Source organism: Halictus rubicundus, chromosome 4 (genome assembly GCF_050948215.1).
Source record: "Halictus rubicundus isolate RS-2024b chromosome 4, iyHalRubi1_principal, whole genome shotgun sequence".
Taxonomy (NCBI): Eukaryota; Metazoa; Arthropoda; class Insecta; order Hymenoptera; family Halictidae; genus Halictus; species Halictus rubicundus.
Genome location: NC_135152.1, coordinates 2805326 through 2825176, shown reverse-complemented (window position 1 = coordinate 2825176; position 19851 = coordinate 2805326). Strand labels below are relative to the sequence as shown.

The 19851-nt window shown below is 44.3% G+C and overlaps 2 protein-coding genes across 4 annotated transcripts; one reads left to right on the top strand and one right to left on the bottom strand.

Annotated features, from left to right (window-relative positions):
• The first annotated feature begins 3138 nt into the window (after positions 1-3138).
• Positions 3139-16439, top strand: LOC143353179 (uncharacterized). Its single transcript, XM_076786303.1, has 3 exons — positions 3139-3694; positions 16153-16284; positions 16379-16439. Exons 1-3 carry the CDS (start codon positions 3586-3588, stop codon positions 16405-16407), a joined length of 270 nt encoding a protein of 89 aa, XP_076642418.1. The 5' UTR covers positions 3139-3585; the 3' UTR covers positions 16408-16439.
• Positions 8610-19223, bottom strand: Rept (RuvB-like helicase 2 rept). 3 transcript variants are annotated; one of them, XM_076786301.1, is made up of 8 exons: positions 19113-19223; positions 18667-18780; positions 18152-18586; positions 17601-18033; positions 17239-17507; positions 17058-17163; positions 16957-16992; positions 8610-9303 (listed from the first exon to the last, which is right to left on the bottom strand). In XM_076786301.1, exons 1-7 carry the CDS (start codon positions 19116-19118, stop codon positions 16967-16969), a joined length of 1389 nt encoding a protein of 462 aa, XP_076642416.1. In that variant the 5' UTR covers positions 19119-19223; the 3' UTR covers positions 8610-9303; positions 16957-16966. The 3 variants fall into 3 exon arrangements, with proteins under 3 accessions (XP_076642416.1, XP_076642415.1, XP_076642414.1); XM_076786300.1 differs by lacking the exon at positions 8610-9303 and adding an exon at positions 16499-16721; XM_076786299.1 differs by lacking the exon at positions 8610-9303 and having other exon boundaries at positions 16573-16992.
• Between the last annotated feature and the right edge of the window lie 628 nt (positions 19224-19851).

Sequence of the window (19851 nt, the reverse complement as noted above, 5' to 3'; positions counted from 1 at the left end):
TCGAATCAAGATCTTGAGATCGCGAGGAACGAGAGAGGCTAGGCGTTGCGAACGCAGCATTCTCGTTCGCGTTGCAATCTACGGGTTACAGGCCTCGTAACAGGAGTCGCGCGACGCGTCGCGTCGCGTCGATACGCGCCGTTGCGTTGGAAAGCGAGCGAACGGGAAAGCGAAAGGAAAACGGCGAAACAACGTCAGCCGTTCTCCGCCGAGATGAAAATCCGCTTTGAAAATTCGCCAAACGCGCGCGCGCGCAACGACCTACAGCAGCAGTAGAAACAGCCAGCCACGCACGGACAAGCCGAACGGTGCGCGAGTCGAATTTTCGTACAAACAGTCTTCCATCGTTTATAATCGTCATTTGTCTACCTTCCCCGTAATTAATTTCTAGTCTATCCTGTTCAACCATCGTTTGCAAGTTGCCTTAGATTATTTTTGCAAAGCCATCTTATTTTGGCATGGCGACGATATTATTCGCAAGAACGGAGACCGAAGGTACTGTAAGATGACAAAACGTTTCCGAGTAGAATAGACAACGCTTGCGTTCCGTTGAGTTTGTGGCGACCATGGTGCGTGGGAACGTGGAATTTTCGGACGCGAAAATTCCATCCTTCTCAAGTGCGTACCATGGGAGGTCGGGTTGAGGGCCTGGTCATTTAAGTGACGATTGCCAGAACCTCGGCTCGACCGTTACAGTATCTTTAAGAGTGAAGTCCCCGGATGCAATGTTTTGGGGGAGGAAACTTTCTCCATGCCCTTGTGGGGGTGGAGAACCTCCCCTTATTTTAACGGTTTTTGGGGACATTACTTAACGCGCCTCAGAAACGAGAACCACAGAAAGCTTTGGACTCTCGCGGAGAACGATAGCTCCAGAGAGTTTAGTCCGAGTATCGCGACGGTTTTATACACGAGGTTAAGTTACCGTATATTTTGTTCGCGTTTTCTCATTGACTCGAGTTTTCTCGTTTTGTTTTATTGTTGTTATGATTTGTTGATCATTAATTGTTTTCGTTAATAAACTTTATTTTTGTTATCCGTTAAATATTCGTACTTCATAAACATTTCATTTACCCCACGTCACCTAAAAGTTCAACATTGAAATTGAATCGAACGTATGTGAATATGTTTCCTTGAGCATGTCTGCTCCCACGGGAGGAGAATTTTTGGGTCCCGGGGAGTAATGAAATTCGATCGGAAACCGATTGGCACGGACGGAACCGCCTCGGGTTCCGCGAGCCGAGGCTGTCGCCGCGCGAATAGCGGCTAGAGCAGAGCCGAATAGAAGCCACGGTGTCGTTCCTCCTTCAATCTCGGGATCCTTTCACTTTTTAACCCAGTTTCCATTGTCGAGCCGACAAGCCGACTCGGCTCGGCCGTTCCTGTCGCAGTCACAGGCACAGAAACAGACGCGCGGGCCCGCCCCGAGTCCCGAACCAGCCGAACCTTCCCGTAATCAACGGTACATCGTCGGGTTTCCTGTCCCTTCTCGGCTCGTTGCTTTCTTTCCGCGCGGTTTTCCTCGCGGGAACAGATTCCCGCTATTGCGGAATCCTCCGCGGTGCTCGCTGGGATTTCCACCTTTGCCCGGAAACCTTTCCATCCGTTTCGAATTAGTCTTACGAGGCTAATTAGCGGACTGCGGATCCTTGCGGGATATAAAAGTGTTGCAGCTCGATTGCGACTGGCTGGTATAAAATAGAAATCTATTTCCTCGCTTAACCGTTCCGATAAAAAATGGAATCCCATTTTAAATTCTAATGTGTTCACTATTCCCCGTTTCACCTGCCAGCTTCTCTCGTGATTGCGTAAAGTCCGCGGTGTACTCGGGAAACTCGGAAAAGAAATTCCGATAGCTACACTGCGGATTTGAATTCGTTCATAGGAAAAGTGCAATGATTGTGAGAATTGAAGGGTATCGATGCATTGTTTTCAGCTTTTTCAAGAGGGAGAAGAATCGTTAGTTGCTCCCGACGTCTTGCAATCGATGTAGACAATTTTTATTTCGCACGAAGATCCGCAGCCCACTGATAACCGAGAGAGCAATCGACGAGATTACCAAAATCGGATTAACCACCATTAATCTATGGCTGCAATTTTCCCGCATATCTTTTTATTTGTCTTTTTATTTGAGAAGAGGCGTTATCAAAGAGGAGAACGGAAGGCGAACGGAGGAGGAGCGGGTTTATTTCGCGACACCGCGTTTTGCTCGTGTTTCGCGGTCGTTAGCCAAGAATCCGCGAGGCGGATCGCGAAATGACGAACGCCGGCAATGATTAATAGAAATCCTTGACGCGCCTTCGCGATTCCGCGAGGCTACCTGTCCGTCTCTCCTTCGCCTCGCGATCCTGCTCGTGCTCGCCTCGCGACGCGTCGGTGTGTCGTGGGCGTGTCTTCGTGTTCGTTCACATGATTCACTTTACTCTCGATAGTCCTTTTATTGGGCAAAAAAAGTGAGCAAGGTGCTCCCTCGGAAGAAATCCTCGTTTGCAAACGTTTTATGCGGCGCGTGGGGTGGTCCCTTCGGCAACGATCGAATTTGTTAAGCAAACTAACCAATAAATTCTTGAAAAATCCGTTTACGTGGGAAATTTGCCACTGGGAAGCACGAGGAACGTCGTAAATTTACAATTCTTCCTCCGCAACTAATAGTTTTTGAAAGAAAAAGCTGACTTCGTTGTTTTTTTTTTTTACATTACCTATACAGTCCGTCCGAATTAAAATAGGTTCACTTGGTGTCAACTTTCCTTGCAATTTACATTACAGAAGACTTAACCCCTTGACATACAATGACGTTTCGGAGACGTCATTCATTTCATGTGCCATTGTAGACTTTGACGTCTCCGAGACGTCAAGAACTGTCTTCGGCGAACAAAAGCTAAATTAAATGGTATCCTACGGATGCGTCGACGCGCATTTCATTTGTATGTCAAGGGGTTAAACATGAAAACGAGTCTGAAGCGAACGATTTTTCCGCAATCACAGCAGTCTCTTTTTCCTGCCCCGATTATTTTATATTCGATAATCCGAATGTCCGATATCTATTCCATCCAGAGCAATTAAAAGAACATACCATCGCCTGGAGAAAGTATCTCCGAAAATCTCTCCTGAATAATTTCAACATGGCAGCCAACTGAAAAATTTTCAAGACCGTATCTCGGTGTTTCGAAAAGAGAAACTTGAAGCGAAGTAGTGGGAACAGGATGGTCGAGTATTGCATAACAGGTGGCAGTAAAAGATCGTACGATCTTCTGCGAGGATTTTTACGAGGGTCAGAGTTGAGGAGGATAAAATTCGGGGTTGGAAGATGAAGGGATAATTTGGAAAAGTCGGGGACGTTTCTCGATCGGGTCTCGCGCGTCCGCGCTGGATATCCGAAGGTCCGAGGCGGCGGAGAGCGGCAAATCCGTTGTTTATCCACGGCTTTCCCCACTCGTGGCAAGTGTTTTCACCTCTTTGGTCTTAGCTGCGCGTAGTGCCGGTCCAAACATCGTCAAGACAACCGCTGTCGCGAAGCGTATCCTCCTCCGAGCGGTCTCGTGTCCCCTGTGAAAACGATCCGCGAACCGATTTGTCCACTGCCGAACGATGTCTCGATTCGCGAGGATCCTGCTGGTCCTGTTCCTCGCGATGATCGCGATCGCGCACGCGAAGCCGACCATCTACAAACGGAATCAGGACAACGTGTTCGAGCCGGGTGAGTCTATTCAGGTCCACGTTTCAACAGCTTTATACGTCGCACGAAACATTCATTTCATCCGAGACTACAAAAGACAGCCTGCGATGATCGATTCGTAGGATCTAGCAATGTAGTTTACTCGCTAATCAGAGTAATACAAGCACATCGTCTGCCAGAAAATGTTCTTCAACTGCTCGTTCGTTGTATATTTATTATTATCTTGTATCATTCACTGTACAGTCACAATTTTCTATTTTTTCCGCCGGCATTCCATGAACCTTTTACACCTTCGCGATACGATTATTTCTGTCTACAACTAGATTTTAACGCTTTACTTACCGGAAGCCTGTTCATGGGATTTTCAATAATTGTACTGTATCGAAAGACAAGCTTAAACATCTTCTTCGACATTATAATCCGAAAGGAAATTATTAGATGGAGTTATTGGGGGTGACTCGCTGGTTCACGATTGAAATTGATGTTGCTGTTGAAGGATCTATTAAAAAGGCTTTAACCCTTCGCACTCGAAGCCATTTTAACTCTGAAACGAAACATTTCTTCCGACCTAGAATATTTTCCTTCTATATATATTTTTTCATGTTATACATACGGGAATGGTGCAATTTACTCGTACAGTATTGAAACGTTTAGTACCTTATTAAATACAAACAAATGTATTAATGTAAACAATATTTTGAATAATGATAACAATTTTTAGTGGCGCCTTACAGTCGCCATTCGAGTGCTAAGGGTTAACCGTAGATCCACAAACTTCGAATAATTATAAAATATTCGCCGGTAGGCAATGCGTTAAGCTACACCGTGCCACTTGACATTAATATTTTGTCCAATTGAAGCTAGAGAAGAATCATTCGTCACATGTCCGCGCGGCATCCATCATTTTTTCTTTAATTATCGCGTTCGCGACCGACGATTTCTGAAGTGCGCGGTCTCGACGAAAACTCGGTCGCCGTGCGCTCTCCCGCTCGCGCACGAATTTCCACGCGTCGTTACGTGCGATATTTTTTAAACATTTCTCTCGCCGAGTCCACATTGTGCAATCTCGCCGCGAGCTATCTCTCTCTCTCGCACGCGAAAAATTCCGTTTCCCGGTGCTCACGCGAAACTGTGTCAACGCGTGCATCAATTTTTCACGAAGCGCAGCCTTTTAGCATAATCTTGAGCGTCCGCGTTGCCCGTTTACGCTTCGCGACGCGACGCGACGCGCCAACAAACCGCGGAGATGGCCATCGAAGCCAATTATTCACGGTCCGTGTTTCGTTCTACTTTCGGTTTATTACATTTGCCCGTTCCGAGGAGGGAGACAATGGTTCCCGTGTCCCGTCGGATGCACCGCGGACGGGCGTCCTCTTGTTTTCCCCGGGTTTTTTTTCGCGGCGTGTACACGAGATGCCTTTTATTCGAGGCTTTCTCGTCGAAATGAAAATACGGGGTGGCACCGAGTAACCGGCGAGCCAGTGTCAAACAACAACTTCCTCTCGAAATTATTGTTCGTTCGATACTCGAGCATTCGTAATTGGAGAGAGAACGATCGTGGACCGGAATCGGTCGATTTCATTTAAACGATCGAGTACGCGTCAAACGAATGCAATTTCTTTTGAATTCGACTTTCCCTGAAACGAAACTTCGCACTTCGAAGGTCACGGTTTCGCACTTTCAGATGTCCCGTGGTGCACCGCGATTGTTAGGACACCCGGTGCATGTCGCGCACAGCTAATTTCTCAGGAGTATTCTCCGAATCCGCTTCCACCTCCAGAATCAGAGCTTATAAGGCACTGTAGCATTAATCTAGGCAGTTTCTGTTCTCTTTCTCTCTTTCTCTATCTCTCCCCTCCACTTGTTTCGCTGTAAAAAATATTATTCCGTCGCATTCTTTTCCCATCCGCGGTACACGTACATCTCTCAGCTCTTATTACGGAGCTTCTGTGCTAGGTATATCTATAAATACCGACGACGCCACCATTTTTAGCAGGATGCCTGTTTATTTAATAGATAAGTGAGTCATCTGTGTAATTAACGTGCTGCCACGTGCATGCCATTATGACGCAATCGGGGATCGGTCGAGCGAATAAAGAAAAACAGATGGATCCGGAGAGATACGAGCGATCGCGATCGACGAGCGCGCTCGATCATTCGGATTAACGGGTCAGCGTTGACGCAACGCTATCCAAAGGTGTTTCTTCGCTTCGCTCGCTTCTCGCGGATCCATCGTTTGCGCGTTTTTTTACTGAAATCGCGGTCTGCTGTTACGAGCGCGCACGCGCGAACCTTTAATCGTGATAACGAGCTGGAAGGAGCAGCGTCTTTAAAAGAATCGAAAGTTTCAGTTTCTCTTTCTCTTTCTCCGCACTCGCTGGAGGTGAGATCGAGGTCTTGGTCGCGCGTGGATCCACGCAGAAAAACTTTCACCGTGATCGATACTACGATAGAGATCAGCTCCGCGAATTTTCATCCTTGTCGGGAAAAGTGAAAATACAGTCGCTGGGAAATTCATAAATTTTATATGCCCTCGATCTGCATATTATTACGATGTCCATGGGGCAAAGAGGGTACGCCAAAACTCAGCATTCTCAGATAACAAAAATTTATTTTTAGCTATTAGGACCTTGAATAAGTTCTCGCTGTTTCTTTTACAAAATAAAAGCTTTATTTAAATTATAAGGAACAAAAACATTTCATTCAAAGTATTGCCCATCAGTAACGACCACTTTCTCCCATCTTTCTGGCAGTATATGAATTCCGCGTCGGAAAAACGACATGTCTTTTGAGGCTATCCAAGAATCGATCCATTTTTTAGCTTCTTCATAAGAATGAAAGCGCTGGTCAGCTAGGCCATGTGCCATCGAACGGAATAGGTGAAAATCAGAAGGGGCTATGTCAGGTGAATACGGCGGGTGGGGTAGAACTTCCCATTGAAGCGTTTCCAGGTAGGTTTTCACTTGTTTTGCAACACGAGGCCGAGCGTTGTCATGTAGCAAAATCACTTTGACGTGTCTCTGCTCGTATAGCGGCCGTTTTTCTTTTAAGGCTCGACTTAAACGCATCAATTGAAGTCGATAGCGCTCCCCCGTGATAGTCTCATTCGGTTTGAGCAGCTCATAATAAATTACACCCTGCTGATCCCACCAAATACAGAGAAGAAGCTTCGAACCATGGATATTTGGTTTTGCAGACTATGTTGATGCATGGCCGGGCTTACCCCACGATTTTCTACGCTTTGGATTATCGTAGTGTATCCACTTTTCATCGCCAGTCACGATGCGGTGCAAAAAACATTTTTTTTTCTGCCGTTGAAGCAGTAGTTCACACGTGAGAAAACGCCGTTCGACGTCTCTCGGCTTCAATTCATACGGTACCCAATGTTCTTGCTTCTGGATCATTCCTAAAACTTTTAAACATTCTGAAACAGTTGACTCATCTACTTGTAATGTTTTTCCAAGTTCTGCTAGCGTCTGACATCGGTCTTGATCGAGTAATTCCTCCAACTTTTCGTCTTCAAATTTTTTCGGTGCGCCAGAACGTTCTTTATCCTCAAGTTCAAAATCATTATTTTTGAAGCGTCGAAACCAGTCTCTGCATGTCGTATCCGACAAAGCATTGTCCCCATAAGTCTCAACAAGAATTCTATGTGCTTCAGCTGCAGATTTCTTTTGAATAAAGTAGTGCAATAAAATTCCCCGCAAATACACTTTATTTGGCACAAAAGTAGACATTTTCAGAACTAAGAAAAAATTGCTTTGTTTACACTAAAGTGAACTACCATACACTGAAATTTAAGGTTAGATACACTACTACCTTGCATGTGTGTTACCATTCGAAATTCCACGAACGGGGTACTGCTATTGCCATTTTTGAAGAAACAGCGAGAACTTATTCAAGGTCCTAATATAATTCTCTCAGTATTTTTCCAGCTACTGTACACTTGAACAAATTCCCATTCCCGGTACAACAGAGACAAGGATAAAAAGCATGCACAGATGCATACGGGAACGTGTTAAACTCAAAATTCGATAAACCAACATCGCCCCTTTTTCCCATGGAACGCGGAACTCTCGTGTATCGCTGTGGATTATACCTGAGTGTTAATATGCTTCGACAGTGTCGAGCCTGTTTATCGAGGAAAATGTAATTTGATCGCAAATTGTCGAAGGGCCATTAAAATCGGTTGATTCGATAACCGACTCCCGTAACCATGAATAATCGTTGACCTGCAATTACCAGGCAATCCCGATGCGTTAATTAATTAACAATCATAGAAGCTAGCTCTCGTGTGTCCGCATTAACAGCTACGTTTCAATCGTTGTCGATGTATAATCGCGCGCAGTCTTCGTACACGAGCGCAGTCCCCGAGTTCGAGGGACTTTAGCATAGTAATTCCGATTTTTCTGGAAAGCAAATTGCAAAGCCGATAAGGATTATGAGACTTTCTCGACCGGAGGTAAACAGTTATATCCAGTGACAAAACAGTTATAGCAAGTGCCGGTGACTAATTCTTGCGGAGCACTGGGCGTTGCTCGGAACTTGTTTGTCTTGTTACTCAATTACAAAATGAGTAACGCGAGACGAGGAGCCAATAAATAGATTACAATACAGTTCCGAGATCCTATAAGGTAAAGGGTACGGGTTACCGGATATTCGCTGACGACTTGGAAGTTTTTTGTTCATTTGAAGGTATTCCGTAATTTATTATTTGTGATAAACGATTGATTGCCAACCTTTTCTTTTTGCACCGTCATATTTTTCCGGACAATTTCGTTAAAGGTAAATTGAATATTAACTAACTTTCAATCCGGACGCAAGAAATTGTGCTAACCAATTTTCGTGCCCTAGTTACCAGACGCTTCAGCCATATTACCGTACCGTACCGTACTTCCTTTTTAAAATCCGTCTGTAATTGAACATCTTTTAGTTCCGCGGAACATGTACACTTGCGTAACATGAAATAGCAATGTTGTTGTTTTTCTTGATATTTTACATGCCCAGGTGCACTACTCGCAAGACCCTAATCATAAAACGTAATTCTCTCTAAAACTTCCGTCATCGAAGCCGACTAGAGACACCGAAAAATCGCACTCCATTCTCGCAATAAAAATTGCAGATCGATCTCCAGTCCTCGTAGCTTTTTGTTTACGATTTTAATCGTTTATCGGCACTCCTCTCGAACGGTAAACCACAAAGGTTTTTAATATAAAACGATCTGGATCGCAGCAATGTGCTAGCTCGAAGAAAGCCAAGCGTTCCGACAGTTTTTTCGCGGGGTGTACGGTGCAAGCGGTAGCGCCAGCATGACGAGGACTCGGACTTGCTTCGCCAAATAAAGAGCGATCTCGGATCGTCCAAATTTCCTTGAGGCGACGTTTGACAGGTGGGAATAACGGGAAGATGACGTCAGTTCGCGCGCACAGCGTGGGCTTCGATTATAGCGAGGCTGCTAACACGAACGAATATCGTAGCCTCGGCTCGCCTCGTATCTGCCTGCTCCCTCTTTCTCTCTGGGATCGGAAAATCTTTGGGAAACTGCTCTATCAAATTTTTCTTAGTTCCCCAAAAATTGAAAAGCCAGTCGTCCAACGTTAACTGACTCGCATCCGACTCTTCTCGATTGCCTGCACACAAGTAGAAGATAAACGTGAATAAGCATTAGACAGCAGTCTCGCGATTGCTAGGTAACTATTTTTCCTAATCGACAAAGCTTGATTTAATTTAATTCACGAGGCTTCCGGTCATTAATATTCTAAACTGGTTCGAAATCGGTACCGGTTGCTATGGAACAAGACGGGAATGACGAAGTGGTCTAGCGACGATCGTTGACAAGACACCGATAGAACGGATGCGTTTCGGTTGCGCCCAAGTGGAAACCTTGGACCGCTGCGAGGCCTCCAAGAGCGATTAGTTTGTTAAGAAAATTGAGTTATCGGGTCACTGGCAACGTCGAAGCTACTGGGTCATTAGCGGTATCGAGTTATCGGCTTCTTAATAACATCGAGAGGCTCGATTATCGGTAATGCAGGGGCGCGAGGTATTCACATTCCGGCGAAGAATTCGAAAGGTAGATTAACCTCGTCCTAGACGGCACAGCCGGTTCCCATTAATCATAATTAGCTGCTATTCAGACGATAACATTCTCCCATTACCGCTCTCGGTTCAGCGAAGATAGCCGCCCTTTGCAATTCATAATTTTCCATATTACAAACGTAATAAACCTAGAACCGACGGAGTGAACTCACTTTCCGTCGTTCAAGTGAAATTAAATGTTGCATCTTCCTACGAAAAATCGAAATTAAATCTTGATGCAAGAGGTTAAAGAGCTAACGATTTACCTGATAATTGGAAACACTGGACTATGGGTCTTTATGCAAAGTAAAAATTGAAATAGGAATTTATTTCTGTTTTTAGTGGTTTTATACGAGGGTGGACTGAAAAGTTTCCGACCTCAACATGAAGATGGCAGTATTCGTCGACAAAAGTACTGGAGCGTGTTTGTGCATGCTTTGACAGGTACTCACCAAAATTTCAGCCATTTCGGACGCTCAGTTATTGTTTAACAGTCGTTTGAGTAAGTTGCTGTGAGTGTTTTTGTGAAAATGGAGAAACTCGAGTATCGAGCTGTGATTAAATATTTATTTTTGAAAGGCAATACGCCTACGCAAATCAAAGAAGAGTTAGACGCTGTATACGGGAACTCTGCACCATCATTTACCACCGTGAAATTTTGGGCAGCTGAATTCAAACGTGGCCGTACCAGCTTGGGTGACGATGAAAGTTCGGGACGCCCAAAAACTGCAACCAGTGACGATAACATCGTTAAAATTCACCAAATGGTGCTAGACAACCGTCGAATTAAAGTTAGAGAGATAGAAGAGGCCATGAATATATCCAAAGAACGTGTTTGTCACATATTGAATGAAGATTTAGGCATGAGAAAGCTGTCTGCGCGTTGGGTGCCGCGTTTGCTCGCGTTGGCTCAGAAACGTGTTTGAATGAACATTTCGATCGCTCTTTTGGCGCAATTTAGGCCAATAAATCAAAGTTTTGGCGCCGGCTAATTACTGTTGATGAAACTTGGATACACCATTACACTCCCGAATCAAAAATGCAGTCAAAACAGTGGACTGCTTATGGGGAATCGGCGCCAAAAAAGGCAAAGGCTGTTCCATCGGCTGGGAAAGTGATGGCGACTGTTTTCTGGGACAGTAGTGGAGTTATCTTTATCGATTATCTTCGAAAAGGGAAAACCATTACAGGAGCATACTACGCATCATTACTTGACAGGCTGAAGGCAGAAATTGCGGAGAAAGGCCACATTTGCAGAAAAAAAATCTTATTCCACCAAGACAATGCGCCGTCACACCTCAACGATTGCCATGGGAAAAATCTACGAATTACGGTTTGAACTGCTTGATTACCCACCTTACTCACCAGATCTAGCTCCAAGCGACTTCTTTTTGTTCCCCAAGTTAAAAGTTTGCACTCGGAGGACAGAGATTTTCATCAAATGAGGAAGCCATCACCTTTGTAAATAGCTATTTTGCAGAGAAAGGCGGCAAGTACTATTTGGACGGGCTGGAGAGATGGGAGCATCGCTGGGACAAGTGTATAGACTTACAAGGAGTCTATGTAGAGAAATAAAAATAATTCTGAGGAAAAAATGCCTTATATCTTTGTTAGGTCGGAAACTTTTCAGACCACCCTCGCAAAGTCGTGAGAAATGCTTAAAATTGGACTCGGCTATTTTTGCTGCAGATGCATTAAAAGCGGAAGTCCGGTAATAACGTGCATGATTTCGGGCAAATCCGCCGTGGCAATCTGTGCGACGGTATTATTAGAGTCGATCGATGTCGCGATACTGGTACCGTACTTGCAATTCCAGGTGGCAGAGCCCATTCATAATTCTCAGGTTCGCCAGCCGGAGGTTGAACCCGTCCGACTGGACTCTGCAACTTTGTCCGTCCATAACTTCTGCCTTAATCTGTTATTCGACCGCGATGCTCGGGGTCCGGAAAAGCGAATCCGTAAATCGTTGTGAGGACGCCCACGCGAGAACGGTCCACCGGAGGATATAAACGGAAGAAGTTCGAGGGCGGGGTTGTCCTTGGCTCTGTCGTTACGATTCCTCGCCTCGCCGATGTGGGGAGGCACGGTAGAGACAGAGAGAAAACAAAAGAAGGGGAACCAGGCAGAGGCCGCGGGGACGGTTGCAGCAAAGTGTTGTTGCACAAAGTGCAGTCGTGCACGCGAGCATGCGATTCGAAAGGATTTACCCGTGTTGCTCGACTTCGCCGCGACACGGGAACGCAACGACGCCCGACTGATACTCGTGTCAATTCTTACGAGCACCCTTTCTGCTTTGCAAAATACCACTCGCGATCGCCCGCCGATACGCAGCGACGGTTTCGAGTCGCTTTCGGTGCAAACAAAGCTTCTCTTAAGCGAAATGCATCAAATGCGCGCCGAATCGACGAGATCTCAAACTACCCCTTTGAAATTTTTATTGTGTTTGTCACATTATATTTTTTGAAGGAAGTTGTCCATTTCGATCCAATCATTATCAGCTCGTAGCATACACGTACATATGTACGTACATGGGTAACAGAACTAAGAATGCACAAGTGTTGTTTACCTTCTTTCGAAAGGCAAGCTATACAGTGAATTCTCGTTACGAGTCAGTGCCAACCTTACGATTTGGAGTCAGTGGAACTACCCACGCCACCGCGGTAGAGGGGCGAAGCTCGAGAGCCATCTCTCGAGCTACGTGCAACATTGTATTGGAGAAAGATATTTTCTAAGAGTCAGATTTCGTCCAAGAGTCAGTCGCCAGAACCGCGCAACTGACTCCTAACGAGAATTCGAACTGGGGCCACCAAATTGGATATTCGAGAAAAACGGAGTAACCACAAACGAGGGCGCAAACTTACAAACTACAGACTTTACACATTTATAACAAAAATCCGTCTGTAAAATCTAAGACGGTAAAAACTCTGTATCTTCGAAACCCTTCAGACTGGAAATAAGATTGTCTCTGCGTGGAAGTTAGCAAACGCGTTCGAGGGAGCTTTCGCAGAAATCACGTTAGATCGTGATATCGGTTCGAATTGGCGAGCGATTGGAAACTCTTGGCCAGCAGTGTACATTCCAGGGTGCGTCGCGTCGGTTGCCCGATTTACCAGCCGGTATGATAATTAATCCGAGTAAATACCAACTCTCGATAGCGTTTCGAAGGGGCATTCCAGTTGACGGAATGTCAGCGCGTTCGGAAACGTGCCACGCTCTCGGGCTCTTCGTGCACGAGCCTCGACCTTTCGATTTTCCGCCGAGGATAATTCCTCTCGGTGCACACCTCGCGACCTCGCGTGGCGCATTTAATTCGCGATTTCCACCGGGCCGCTTCGCCGTTCGCGCGTTTTCGACGCAATATTACGCAACCGGTGCGGCCGTATCGCGTGTCAACCGAACCGTTCGAATCCACTGTTCCCAATCGCGTGCATCCGCACGTCGAATGCGTCGCCTCGCGTGCGTGCGGTTTCCGCCGCGCGAACCGTTTTTAACCCTTAGAGCTCCGCGCGTTTCTCGAGTACCGCCTACCAGCAACTCCGGCACATTTTTGCCAAATAGAGTTACTAGATATTTCTTTCAAGTTTAGAACATTTTCTGCGTAACTGTTGGTTTCTTTTATAATTTCATTTACCAATTCGTCCGTGAAAAATAATTGAAAATATTGTATCGGCTGTTCAATATTTGTAGGAACTTGTGGTCCAATGACCTGTGGCAATGAACTAAAAGGTATTCTATCTGGAATATGTAATCCTTCCGTAACATCACGCCATTCATCTGTCTTGTAACGAATCTTCGCTTTCACTTTCAATAATTCTCATTCTTCGCTCTTTGGTAGTATAATTTCGCTACTACTACTTGAAATGTCAGAATCATAACCAACATTGTCTTCCACAATGTCTTTTAAGGGGTTATATACAGTCAGGAGGCCCAAAAAAGCGATATTTTAAGAATTTTTCCTGAGAAGACTTTTACATTTATTACTGTAAAAATTTGTACACAGATTATGGTAACTTTTAACTGTATTTTAACATTTTTTATTTGTGAAAATAATAATTTTGAAAGCTGCTATTGCTGATCTCCAAGAGCTCTCAAAAAAGGCGCTTTGCGGTGACCACGATATCTCTGGACTGGATCATCTAAAATGAAAAAACCAAACGGATTTCGTTAAAGTAATGTACAATCTTGTAATTAATCGAAGGAATAAGCAAAATAAAATTTTTTTACAAAATGGCGGCTTCTCAAAAAAAAAATCGATTTTTCACCAAAATTTTGGCCTTAAATTGTTTATAAAATGAAATATTCATCGGTGAGAAAAAACCTTCGATTAATTACAAGATTATACATTACTTTGACGAAATCCGTTTGGTTTTTTCATTTCAGGTGATCCTGTCCAGAGATATCGTGGTCACCGCAAGGCGAGAGGAGCTCCTGGTGATCAGCTGTAGCAGCTTTCAAAATTATTATTTTTACAAATAAAAAATGTTAAAATACAGTTAAAAGTTACCATAATATGTGTACAAATTTTTACATTAATAAATGTAAAAGTCTTCTCAGGAAAAATTCTTAAAAAATCGCTTTTTTTGGGGCCTCCTGACTGTATACAATCCCTTAACTCTTCAAAATCAAATACGTCTTCAGTATCACTCAGCTCTAAATTCTCATCATAATATTTATTTTTCTCCATGTTGCTGACCATAGAAAAGGTCAAAATATGGTTTAATCGTAATGGTACAGACTTAGCACGTTTTAACTACAGATAACAATTGCTAACGCCGACGATAACGTATGCTAAAAACATTTGGCTCCGTAGCGGAGCCAACGGAGCGCTAAGGGTTAAACATCGAACGTTTCTCCGACGAAGCCGCTGCACGCGCGCGACGATAACGACATCGAACAATTTCGCTGGTTAAACAAAAAGATCGTTCAACGTTGATATTACAGCTCGCGCGTAATGAAATGTTAGAAAATTAAAAGACCGACGTAGGAAGACTGTTTTAACGATTACGCTGTACGCTCAGTGTGACACGAAAAGATTTCAATTAAAATCGTGAACTCGATCGTGGAATACCTGAAGGTATAAGATTCTTGGAAAAATGTCCTCCATCGTTGCATCATTACACGCGCCATTATGACCACCTTTAGTATTCCTGAACAGACTGAAGAGACTTCGCAACGCAAAACAACGGATAAAAGTATTTTATATTGGGTTGGCAACTAAGTGATTTTTTGACTGATGATGTAAAATCACATTTAATTCAGTTTTTTGCTGGCAAAAATCAGAAGTTTTATGAACGTGGAATTATGACACTGCCTGAAAGATGGCAAAAGGTCATCGGCAAAAACGGACAATACCTAACTGAATAAAGTTATATTTTTAAGCAAAAATTTTGAATTTTCCTTCTGATTTAAAATACGCAATCACTTAGTTGCCAACCCAATGGAACAACGGACGCTCGATCCGTTTGATCGAACGATCTCTGCCGGAGGTGTACGTGCGCGCGAAATTGCAGTTTCTGCGCACAGCAGGAGATTAGCGTGGGTTACGCGGTACATTGAAGTTTTCATTCAAGTTTTGATACGGTCCCATTGACGAGCGCGCCGCACGCAGATCCTGTATCCGATCCGAAAGAATAAAAGCATAGCGACGACCGATCAAATATCGTTTGGCTCGCGTGTAAAACTGCAAACACGGAATATCTCGTACTCTTTTATTCATCGGGGATCGACGGGGACACTGGTCGATGTATTTCCTTCGGTGTGTTTCGGTTACAAAGTGACAGTCTCGCGACCGGTCAATCGTTATCCGTGGAATCTCGTCGATTGAATCGAGACGTCGGCACGCTGCGGTGTTCGGAATAACAGAGCGAGAAAGAGAGAGAGAGAGAGAGAGAGAGAGAGACTCTGGTACGCGGCCCGATTTTCACCGGACTAGCAACGGCCCATCAAGAGCCAATAATTAAACAACCAGCGGACGTCGACACCATCTGTTTAATGGATCGATATTCGATTAAGAGCGATAAGCAAATATTTCTGGTTAATTCTGGTGCGCGGGTGAACGTTTGATAGCGATGTATCGTCGCGTTTCGAATAATGTCCCCCGGAAAATCTACGCGGAAAGCATCGTGCACGGTCCATTGTTTTACGATGCTTAAATTTACCCGAGCGTAAGACGGAGCATCGAGGATCATCGTCTCGCCGAGAAACCTCGCCGCGTCTGCGCTCCCAACTTCTACTCGTTCAATGCGTCGCTGCCGGAACGAATACGTAATGTGTGGTCTAAACTACTATGTGTCCAAGTTACATGCAAGCGTTCGGAGTCTGACGAGAGAAAAAGAAACGAATTCAGTGAAATTGTTAAAAATTTTCTGACCATATTGAAATCGATATTATTTGTGTTTCAGTGATGGTGCCAGTCTCGTCTACGGTGATACCCATTCCAGTTTACAAGGTAGTATACAACCTCGGAGTTCTCTCAAAGGATAAAAAGGCTCAATCCTCGTTCAAGCCGGAGGGTGCCGTGAAACTGATCACAAGTAAGTCGATAACGATTTGAATATTTTTAAAATTCAAGTTGCCATTAATTAAGCCGGTAAGAGAATCCGTCTCATGCAACGTTTTAATTTCCAGAAAAAAAGGGACAGGAAAAGAAAACATAAAATCGGGGTGGATAGAACGCGCGCAAATCAAACGACAAGTAGCTCTTCCGTCAGCGAAGACCTATCATGGACGAGACGTTGTTGTAAATTTATTAGCATTACGCTGTGTTATGCACGAATGGAAGAATGAGAGAGAGATAGAGAGAATGCAGAGAGAGCATTTCCATAGATCGTAAGTCATCTCGTACGGATTTTCTTCGAAAGTCGCGTGTGTTACCGGCAAACTTTACACCAAAAACTTTTTTACATATACCTCTCTGTTATCCGATCAACGTCGATTAACTACGAGCACCGTCGCGCCAATCGTTTAGCGACTGTAAAGTATAAATTAGCGAACTACAATCATCGGGATGCAGGCGAGTTATTCTGTTAAGTTTTCATTGTATTTAATTCGAAATATATAGCATCGTTCTCGAAATCGCATTCGCCTAACATTCGCCTCACATGATCGCGATGCATCGGGGATACATCATATGGAATCGTTTAATCAAAAATTACGAACGTTTATTGAACATTGGTATCAGGAATAAGAACGAGTCATTTATTTACCTATCTATCGTTACGCTATCTCCATGGCCTCTTCCGCTGGAAAAACAAAAGACACAAGATTAGAAAATGCAGATTCCTGACGCGTTCGCGAATCTACTTACGTATTTCGTTAAACATGAAGTCGTCTTGGTATTCTTTGAGAAACTGTGCAGATCTGTTTTCATCGAGGAACAGCGAGTACACGCGCTTCACATCTTCGATGTTCACCTGGCGAGCAAACTCTTAATTAGAATTTTATGTTGGAATAGCGAGGAAAATTCGATTACAAAGTTTTCTGCTTACTTCGGTGCTCTTCCTTCGTCGGCTAACGAGGGAGGCTGTAGTTATCAATTGAATCGCGTATCTGAGCGACGTTTCCAGCGCTATTCTCGTCAACACCGTCAAGGCGTCGTCGGCCATCTCGCAATCCTCCTCCTCGCACCTGATCTTCAAAATCTCCTTCAGCTCTTTCTCCTGGTACGGAGTCGTTGGGACGATGATCATGCGGTCCAGGAGATCGATGGGAATACCGTGAGGGCTTCTGTAGTTCGTTCCTCTGATTCTCGTGATCCCTATAAAATCCAGAAATTAATCGTCTCTATTTTAGCAAGAGGCTCTGTACTTTACCGCAAGTATGTTAACTTATGGGGTGACCCAACATGTACCTCTATTCGTGGCCATGATGACAACAGGTGCCATTTCGTTCTCCAACGCCCGGTTGAGAAACGAGAAGCACTCGATGTCCAGCATGTGGACCTCGTCGATGAACAGAACGCCTGGGACGATCTCCGCTTTTCCCTCCTCCCGCCATTCGGCGACCTTTGCGTTTATTTGATCTCGCACCTCCGACTTGATCTCTCCGGTGTCCCCAGAAAACAATGCCAGGAACCCATGAGTCCTGCTATTTATCACGTCGACCTCATGCAGCGTCACCGTGTGCACTACCTCCTTGCGTTTCTGCAGCTCACCTTCGGGACACTGCACGAATCGTGTCTGAGAGCCGGTCGCATCGTAATCGCGAGCTCTGGTGAACGACCTACCCAGCCTGTTGATCTTCCCGGTGGCTTTGTCGATCGTTATCACGTCCCCAGCTTGCACCTTGAAAATAATTCAGACTTGTATAATAGAGTGGCCCTTAGCTATAGAAATATAGGAGCATGAGGAAATTGAAAATTAGAGACCACCCTGCTGTGTAATTGCTAATCAAATTACTAACTTTCTCTTTCATCAAACTGTCGATCATTTTATTCCCCAGATCGTAGATCGTTTCCATTTCTGTCGTTTTCAGCGTTAATTTGCCGACTTTAGCGCCAACACCAGTGGCAGGTCTATCCACTTGGATCTCAACCACCTCTCCCTCTATGATCTCCGTTTCCTCTTTGATCCTGACTCCGATAGATTTTCTAATGGCCTGAGTCAGAGCTTCCGTTTTACCCATCTCCAAGGAGTAAATTTCAGAGCCTGCCATCGAAGTGAAAGGAGTGTCCATGCCTAAGGCTTGAGCCATCGCCATGGCTATAGCAGTTTTGCCAGTGCCCGGCTGGCCAGCTAGTAGTATGGCACGACCCGCTATCTTCCCATCTTTTATCATCTCCAGGACAACGCCGGCTGCCCGACGTGCCATGAGCTGGCCAACCATACCCTGAGATACCTAATCAATTATATTAGAGTAGTGAGAACATGAACAACCTTGAATTTTTAAAGATAAAGAACACGAAGAAAATTAATTACATGGCGTGGTTCTAGGCTATCGTCCAAGCCTAAACCCCTAATATGAGAATGAGCACCGATCCTCTCTATCCTAGTGATCTCACGGACTTCCTGAACTTTCGCAGCTGCGACAGCCTGAAATAAATAAACATCGACGTTAGCATGGTACTGTGGAAAGGATTGATCAAACGATTGGTTACCATAGCAACTTGCTAAATTTCTGTTACATAAAAATAAAATCGAAGAAAAAATTATGCTACAATTTAATCGTAATGCTTTTATCGTAAAAGTACCATTCAACGTGAAAATGGAATTTATTGTCACGATGAACAAGCACGTAGATCTAACGCATATAGGTTAACCGGTGCAGACAAAGCATGTTCATGCAATTCTATGCTCGATGTCATTGACAATTGCAGCTTGAGCTATTAAAGATATATAAGATAATTTGTATAAACAATATTTACCGCCATTATTGCAAGTCGTCCACGTTTTTATGCCACACAATGTCAATTATTTTTATTACGTACAGAGAGTACTCACGCCCGCGGTTTCGGCGTTCCTAATACAGTGCTGCCCCCTACTCTGATTTTTAGCACGGAACAGAACCATGTCTACTTTCAGCATGGAACAGAACCATGCCGACTTTTTAGCATAGAACAGAACCATACAACTTTTTGCATGGAAGATTTTTGCATACGGCATTTATGAGTAAGCATAGAAAAGGTAAAAGAATAGATCGCGCACCTTGTGGTAGAAAGCGTTCTCGGTTAAGAGCCCTCTGTTTTTACGGGACGCTATTGTTACGTTACAAAACATGTTTATCATAGGAACGGAATGGCTGAAATCTAATCTCGGCTGCATTAGTTGGCATAGCAACCGGTTCGATCCGATCTCCGAATTTCTGATAAATTCTAATTATATCCGTGTTATAGAATCCAAATAAAAAACGTCGATCCGACGTCGTTAAACCGTTTTATCTTTTATCGGTCGACGTTCTCATGTCTACCGCATACTATACACTGCAGCATTATGCAATAATTCCACGCAACTTCGAATTCAAATATTCGTAATACTGTAGAATAAGTACCTTACGCAGACAGTTAAACCAGAACAACTATTTTTAAAAATAAAACATTTCTGATTCGAATGGGGAATGCTTTGCCGGACATCTATCTCAATAACACGTGATTTTATTGTGATCAC

Excerpts from the sequence above, each read along its gene's own strand:
- LOC143353179 (XM_076786303.1), top strand. The coding sequence starts at position 3,586 with ATGTCTCGATTCGCGAGGATCCTGCTGGTCCTGTTCCTCGCGATGATC. Across the intron at positions 3,695-16,152 it reads GGACAACGTGTTCGAGCCGG|TGATGGTGCCAGTCTCGTCT; the intron begins GTGAGTCTATTC and ends TTTGTGTTTCAG. Across the intron at positions 16,285-16,378 it reads TGCCGTGAAACTGATCACAA|AAAAAAAGGGACAGGAAAAG; the intron begins GTAAGTCGATAA and ends TTTAATTTCCAG.
- Rept (XM_076786301.1), bottom strand. Across the intron at positions 18,587-18,666 it reads ATAGCCTAGAACCACGCCAT|GTATCTCAGGGTATGGTTGG; the intron begins GTAATTAATTTT and ends ATAATTGATTAG. Across the intron at positions 18,034-18,151 it reads ACAGTTTGATGAAAGAGAAA|GTGCAAGCTGGGGACGTGAT; the intron begins GTTAGTAATTTG and ends ATTATTTTCAAG.